General features: G+C 34.0%; 2 protein-coding genes across 3 annotated transcripts; one reads left to right on the forward strand and one right to left on the reverse strand.

The window, feature by feature from the left end:
- The first annotated feature begins 208 nt into the window (after positions 1-208).
- On the forward strand, positions 209-7,713 carry LOC108686597 (syntaxin-1A-like). Its single transcript, XM_018191991.1, is given in 8 exon segments — positions 209-620; positions 956-1,051; positions 1,127-1,220; positions 1,300-1,374; positions 6,838-7,038; positions 7,207-7,280; positions 7,352-7,489; positions 7,594-7,713. Coding segments are annotated over 8 exon segments (1,065 nt in total). The 5' UTR covers positions 209-353.
- On the reverse strand, positions 1,452-5,838 carry LOC108686589 (condensin-2 complex subunit D3-like). 2 transcript variants are annotated; one of them, XM_018191976.1, is made up of 3 exons: positions 5,759-5,838; positions 2,055-5,692; positions 1,452-1,800 (listed from the first exon to the last, which is right to left on the reverse strand). In XM_018191976.1, the coding sequence occupies exons 2-3, from the start codon at positions 5,552-5,554 to the stop codon at positions 1,452-1,454; spliced, it is 3,849 nt and encodes a 1,282-aa protein (XP_018047465.1). In that variant the 5' UTR covers positions 5,555-5,692; positions 5,759-5,838. The 2 variants fall into 2 exon arrangements, with proteins under 2 accessions (XP_018047465.1, XP_018047457.1); XM_018191968.1 differs by having other exon boundaries at positions 2,055-5,838.
- Positions 7,714-7,891: the final 178 nt, after the last annotated feature.

Here is a 7,891-nt window from a genome sequence, read left to right on the forward strand (position 1 = left end):
TTAATATTAAGTTAGTGTCAAAAATGTTTTTTATCAAATGATTTTATTTTAAATGAGCGTTACTAATTTTAATATTTTAATTATTAAATATTATTTATTAATTAATTATTAAAAAGAAGAAAAAAGATGAACTTTTAGACACAAGAAAAAGAATCAATGATTAATGTTGAGTGATAAAAATTGCTTTTAAAAATGTAATTACCTCGTCTTTAGTATTATAATTTTACAAATAACATCTTTTAACACTAACATAATCTATCGCTCTCTAAATAATAAATTAGATAAAGAAATGTATAATTGCAACGGCCTTCTGACGCACAACTGCTAAGTGCCCATTTCCTATTTCATTTCAGATGCAAAGTATCTTCTACCTATGTGCACACGTTAGAAGCGTGTCACGCGTTTCAGTCGAAGAAGCACTCGCAGAGTGTTTCTCCGTTAATAATGTATCGACAAGGTACGAAACGGCAGAACGGATTTTACTCGATATTCATAGTGCACTGATAAGAGAGATAAGACGAAGCATACTGTATTTATTCCACTCACAGAATTATCAGTTACATGCCGATTCTAAAGGAATACTCATCATGGTCCGCGATCGTATGGCTGATTTGCGTGCCGTTAGTATTTTTACTTTTTCTGTAGTTATTAGAAATGTATCGAAAAAGAAAGAACTTTGACCAGTTACTAAAGTATACCGTCTCGAACAATACGTTGGCGCATGAATCATGTGTGCAAATAAAAATTTTAATAAAAAAAAACTGTTCGCTTTTGAATCAACTTAACATTATGATTTAAAATTCATTTATGATTAAAAAACACAATACAGAAGTATTGTGTACACATAGTAATTATAAATATTTATTTTTGATTATATAATATACCTTTTTACCGAAAATATTTTCACACAAATGAACAGTCTCGGAATTACCACGTAATGTACTAATTTTTCCAGAACCGAAGCAACAGCAGTACTTTTGGCAGAGGATTCTTGCAGGACGTACACCTTCAAATAGCTCAAAATAAAAAGCTTAAAGAGTTACTTGACGAAGTACGTATCGAGTTATCATGAAATCATATATTTTATATTCTCATTGAATGATTGAGACATAGTGTGTTAATGTAGGCCGAGGAAATACGTGATCTGATCCATCTTACAGTTGAAAATGTTTCTATCGTGAAGAACTTGCATAACAATATTCTATCGCACACGAGTAAGGGTAAGTGGCAATATCCAAAAGTCGTATGAAAAATCTACAATTCATAATATAATGTACTTATACATATATCTATTTGTAGATTTGCAAAAAGAATTAGAGATTCGCACGTGTACGATTTCGCAGACGGCTTTTCACGTGCAGCGAAAGTTACGAGGTAGGTAAATTTGTACATTGATTCCATAGACGTGATATTTAAAAGAGATCGGCATTAATCAGTTCACATCAATTAGTTCAGTCATCGCTGACCTTTAGATCTTTACGAGAAATATTCGGTGACATTTCTCGCTCGTTCGATCTTTTTCTTTTAGCGGGAAAATCGCTAGAATACGATTTTGGACTTTGCGTTGTAGGCGTGCTAGTACTAAAGCTCGGCTCTGGAGGTGGGGTTTGTAGCAACAATCTTTCCAGATGTACCGGATTTGTAATTAACTCGTTATCAGATGTGTATGTCGAGGGCGAAATACGCTGAAGTAAAACTCGGGGTATTCGCTTACGTACATCTGCTGAGTCCTTGCTACTTATACTGGGTGAACTGCTTTGACTGTCATCGTTTTCTGAATTAATTTTATCTTTCAGTCTCCTGAAACATTACATAATTACATAACATATATTTATATAGTATATATTTATATAGTATTTTTGATGAAATAAATTATTAAAAAATTTCGTGCAAAAATATACAAACTTCAATTCATCTCTTTCATAATCAAATCGTTAAGACTAAGTCAAAGCTAATTTTTATCTTTTGTAGAAAATCAGTATGCGTAAGAACTTTATGATTTTATTATATATTAGAAAAAAATGATGTAGTCATTTATAAACTGACATACATACCGTTGATAAGAATCCATTTCTTTTTCTAATTCAGGATATTCATCTAATAAATCGACCAGCTGTTCTTTTTCATATTCCGAGTAAATCTTGAATAACAATCTGTCCACATCTTCCTCCAAGGAGGACCTTCCTTCCTTCAACGTAACTAGTTTCTTCTTAAGCGTGATTAACGTAGGTAATAAAATATCTAAATTATGTTTTTTCAATGCCGTTATAATGACATTCAAAACATTGTTAGGTGTACTTGAGGGAGTCAAGCTTGTTTCATCGAGCTCCGTATCATCTTTATGTCTTTCACTAGGAGATAGTTGCAAACGATTATTGTTGAGTATGAACACTGCATCTCTCAAGACGCATGCACCTTCCTCGGTCGTAACATCGATAGAATTCTCATCGCATAACTCGCGAAGTATATACTTGGTCAGTTTCACAACGAGTTCAGACTTGGCGGACATGTCCAAATGTTCCAACATAAATTCATAAATGACATTACGTTTCTCTTGATTTGCTCTTCCAGGCAGAGTTAGAACCTTCATTTCTTGTTCGAGCATTCTGTGTCCGCAGTACGCTTTCCGGGAGCGACAATTGTTATAATGATATATGCTCTCCAGAAATTGCTGAGAAATCAAAGTCTTGTTCTTCATTAAAAGTCTCTCTTCCACTAGAAAGGTCGTTAACTCGCGTATCATGCTATTTGTGTCCGACAGCATCGTCAATATGTGAAAGAAAAATGGTCCCTTCATCTTTATAAAATCTTCAAGCAATAACTCAATAAATATCACCACTATAGCTTCTCGTACGGCTGGATTCGGATCCTTCATGCTGATGCATAAGTCCGGAAGATATGGCTCCACAAGAGCAGTAAATCTCACGCAGATATCGGCTAACGCTTTCGCAGCATTTATCTTCACCGATGTTTTTATTAATGAATTCGTTTCTTGACGCATTATGTTACCAAGTATCGGTGTGACTTTTTTCGCGACTTCGCGATCTCTCAGCGCTTGCTGACAAAGAAGGATCACCGCGGATGCCTGTAGATCCTTTATTTCTTTCATCGTATCTGGTAGCGATTCCCATTGCAACAATAATCGTTCAAAAATTCGTAAAGTTGACGACGAAATCTTGTTGGTGCAGAAAAGCGATGCGTGACTCAGTGTAAATACAGCTCTGATTTTCACTGTGTCTTGCGTACAACTTCTGTTCTCCTTTAACAAATCTTGAATCTCTATCTCCGACAATTTCATTAGTTCCACCATATCCGATTCTATCACGTGACTGCTCTGATCGACATGTAAATATCGTAAAATACTATTTAAAATATCCAGACAGATACTGATTAAGTTGAAATTGATTTCGAAGTGGCAAATACATTTGTAAAGATGCTGATAGAGATCCTCAAGGCAATCATGATTCAAGATGGACCAAGCATGCCTCAAAACATGTAAAACTAAACTGGCGTGGAAATCGTTCTTTCGAATAATTTGCTTATAATCCGCGATATATTTATCTATATTCGGAATTTTCATATTTTCAGCTAAAGCAGCTAACAATATCCACGCGCCTACAGTATTATCTGTACCGATGTGCGATTGCAAATTCGATATCATAGACTTGGTAATAACGCCGTTCTTTACCCACAAGCTGCAAGCTTTCGACAAATGTTTCCTCATTCTCAGATTACTCAATCTATCCAGAATCCTCCACGGCAAACTATTCGCAGCATTCGGAATATACTTAGTGACGCTCGTCATTCTATTTATCAACACGTTTCCCAGACATTCCAATACCTTATCTTGTACTTTTACCTCGATGTCATATATCTGCGGTACAACAGCCTGTATCCATTCGTCGAGAAGACTTGAATTGTGAGGAAACTCCTGCAGAATCTCGGATAGAACATGCACGGCAAATTGGCGCACAGTCAAGGTGGAATCTCTGCAACGATCGCTTATTACATGCATCATTTTACTTACTAGCGATGGGAACATGATGGATAGATTTCTCGAGATCTTCAAAGCACTTCGTCGCACCAGTGCGCGCTCATCGCTGATTCTGTCCAGCAACATTGCAATTAAAGCGGCCGATCCTGGTAGCAGATCAACGTCCTCTAACAATGCTTCTTTTAAGTCATCAAGCATGGGAAACGTTTTATTTGATGAGGCTGAAGCTTCGAATATACTTTTAAAAATCGCCTTGTCGGCGTCATCGTTGCAATCAGAGAATGAAGCAAGCGTGGCCATAGCTCTTCCTCTCACTAAAGCAGAGCGATCTATACAGCGAGACATTACAATGGCTATCGAAATCCTTCTGATTTTCATCTTGACATTTCTATTTAAATTGTTGTTTAATAGAGAAGATTCTGTCAAGAGCTTTCCTACAATTTCCTGCGCGAATAATCTACAAGATATCTTATTATTATGTGAGAATAATACTATGTCTCTAAAAATACCGAGAATCATAACTTCGTTACATATATTCAACAGTTTTATTACAACACCCGCTTGCTTTTGACGGCCTTCTAATCTTTCTGGACAGTTTACCATTAATTGATGTATTAAAGTGACGATTCCCTGCATGGTTTCCTGCTCATGAATCGTTAATAAATTTTTTAGAAAATATATGGCTGCTTCGTGTACAATGGTTATAGACTTCGGTTGGGCATTTACGTGGTGAAATAACAGATCAGGCAACATGTATTGCGCTATTAATGTTATAGTTAAACCTACAGTACCATGATTGTTACTGCATAGCTCTTGCAGAGCTGCAAATGCATTCTGAGATAAAGATGTTATTCCAGAATTGTCGTGAGACTTGATATACATTTCTTGTCTTGTGATATTTAACAATATGCGTATTGTAACATCCAAGGACTCGGCATGTTCTTTAAAGCGAAATGATTTTAACATTGTAATGAGATCAGAAATAATCCTGTCTAATCCTCGCATGAGTCTCGATCTCTCGGAATGCAACAGACTGGAACAGAACGACAATTCATCGTCGATACTCGAATTTGTTATATTTATCCCTTTATTGTTTTTAACGGAGGAGAATAAGCTCTCTGACATTTTCAATGTCTCAATCGCTCTCTGGTACAAGTTCGGATGATAAACTCTGAATGCGTTGCTGCCAGGTATCGTGAGGAACATAAGATACAAACTTGTAGCTTCCAGACAGGCCTGCCTAGAGTCTTTATCTGTCTCTTGCTGGCCTGTCTTCATTATGTAACCCAGCATGGCAAGCAAACCACGCATATTGATGTTCAGCATCATCAAGGCCTGCCACGAGAATTCGGGAGTCTCGTGCTCGTTCGCGACAAGCCATGCCTTCAACTCGATGCGAGACTCGTGCAGCAGCCGCTTCACATCGTCGCTCTCCAGGTACTCGAGACACTCGTCAGGCGGCTCGTCATAGATGACGAACTCAGTATCCCAGACAGATTTGATCCAATTCTCGTCAAGAATGTCCAGCTTGAAATTATGAAACACACGCAGCGACTTCATGACTGTGCTGATTTCAAAATGCAGTCACTATCAATTGTGTTGCCTCGTGATCGCGGCCCCCGCAGACATAAATATAACCTTAACTTATCGTCACGATAGCGCAACAGATAGATCGACAGGGTTTCAGGTTATCATCATCTGCAAGCGTATCGATAATGATTTTACGTTCCTGCTTTCATGGTACAAATGACCAGCGAAAATTACCTTCGTGAAGAATTTATTACAAAACATTTCGATCGCCGTTGTAGGATGCGCCAAGCGATCAGTGTTTATCATCCATACGAGCGGGAAACTGAATAACCAATCTGACCAATCAGCTGCATGTCTATTTCTAATAATGTACGATAGATGATATAGATTAACTTTAATTTGTAGATTAACTTATTTTATTTTCCTCTGATTTTAAAAGTTAGAAAAAGAGTAAATTACCTCGAGATTAAAGTTGATCTACATTGGTAAAAATTGGCCTAAAAAAATTTGAATAGTTGTGTTATTTGATTGCATACAGCAAATTCTTGGACGTTTATACATATATATTGTGCGCACTGACTGCATTAAAGGCATTGTACACTAATTTAATTTGAGTGTACAAGTGAAAAGCAAATATTTCGAATTATAAAATGTTGTGCTGCATGTTTACTTAAAAACACGATAAAAAATATTGAGGATTTCATGATTTAACTTCTGTATTTATATTATAAGTACACATCTATATAAATAGATTTTAACTTCAGAAATGTATTACAATTATTATGATATTATAGATTAATATTTGTTCATATTAATTACTATGCAATTAATTTTAATATTGATATACGTATTTATAATAAAATAATTATATAACTGCTATTATATAAAAATTAGAATAAGAAATTGTCTAATACAAATAAAATTTTCTATAGTTAAATATGTTTATCAATGAGAATTAACAAATTTGTGTATCTATGTACAATTCTAGTCCCGTGATTACTTATTTATTTTATTTAAATTTACTGCTAAAGAAAGAACAGTAACGAATAATTGAACTATGTAATCAATCGTAATTCGTAAATATTGTATTATGATCGATTACATTATATGGATGTTTAATTAATTATTAAAGCGTTTGAATTTTGTACGCACCAATTACCGCGTTGACTCTTAATTGTCTGTGAATTTTTTCTTATTAATTTTGTTTTGATTATAATAAATATTGCATTTATCCAATATGTTCAATTTAGGTGTGTGTTAATACATTTGTTCTTATTTATTAATTCTACTTACAATTTATGCATCCTTTGTAGATATGGGAAAAGGTATCATTGCCATTGACGATTTGACTTTAGCACAAGATGAACCTGTATACGATATATACACAAGAATTAGAACGTTGCAATATACAACTATGCTGCAAATGTTTTCTGATATTATGGATGATTACAATGCCTCGTTACTGAAATATCATGATAAGTGCCTCTTACTCTTGCAGCAACAACGTTCTTTACGTATGTTTTTAAGAATACATATATATTTACATAATATTTATATTTACAAATCCTTAATATTATATTGTTATAATTATTAAATTTAAATGATAAGAGGCTAATTAGAAAAATTGTTTATAATATAACGCATATATATATTATTTATTAATTAAACTATTTGTTGAATAGTAAGGCGACAAGTTACTAGCGCGGAATTGGATTATATGCTCGATGCTCAGGAAACTAGCTTATTTGTCGATAATGTAAATATGAATTTATTCAATATTTATTACAAATCTTTTTATTTGTATCAAATATCTGATTAATTATGCAGATTTTAGAAGATAGTAAGATAGCTAGGCAACAATTATCAGATATAACAAATAGACATAATGATGTTTTAAAATTGGAAAAATCTCTCACAGAAATCAAAGATATGTTTACAGAAATAGCATTTCTAGTCGAAAAACAGGTGAGTGCTGTTGATAACAAAATTATATCTTATGAATTATGTAGCATTACTAAACGTGAACTTAGAAAATATTTATATATATATATATTTAGAATCTTTTCTAGGGAGAACAAATTAATAATATATAATATTTTGCTAATAAAACCTCAGATAATATCGACGGCGGACGTGTTCAACTCAGAAAGTCAGAACAGAGAAGTCACAGATATCGAAAGGTATTTTAAACACTTGAATGCTCAGTTATTTTTGATAGGATGATATTATAATAACTATATTAACTATATTATCTTACAGCGGAAAATCAAGATTGCCATTATCATAAGTATAATAGTGGTAATATGTCTTTTATTTATTATCGCATCATTTTAGAAACTATTTCAGAAATGTAATCTTATACCTTTT

This window comes from Atta colombica, unplaced genomic scaffold (genome assembly GCF_001594045.1).
Source record: "Atta colombica isolate Treedump-2 unplaced genomic scaffold, Acol1.0 scaffold100, whole genome shotgun sequence".
Lineage (NCBI taxonomy): Eukaryota > Metazoa > Arthropoda > Insecta > Hymenoptera > Formicidae > Atta > Atta colombica.

Excerpts from the sequence above, each read along its gene's own strand:
- LOC108686589 (XM_018191976.1), bottom strand. The coding sequence starts at position 5,554 with ATGAAGTCGCTGCGTGTGTTTCATAATTTCAAGCTGGACATTCTTGAC. Across the intron at positions 1,801-2,054 it reads GAAATGGATTCTTATCAACG|GAGACTGAAAGATAAAATTA; the intron begins GTATGTATGTCA and ends GTAATGTTTCAG.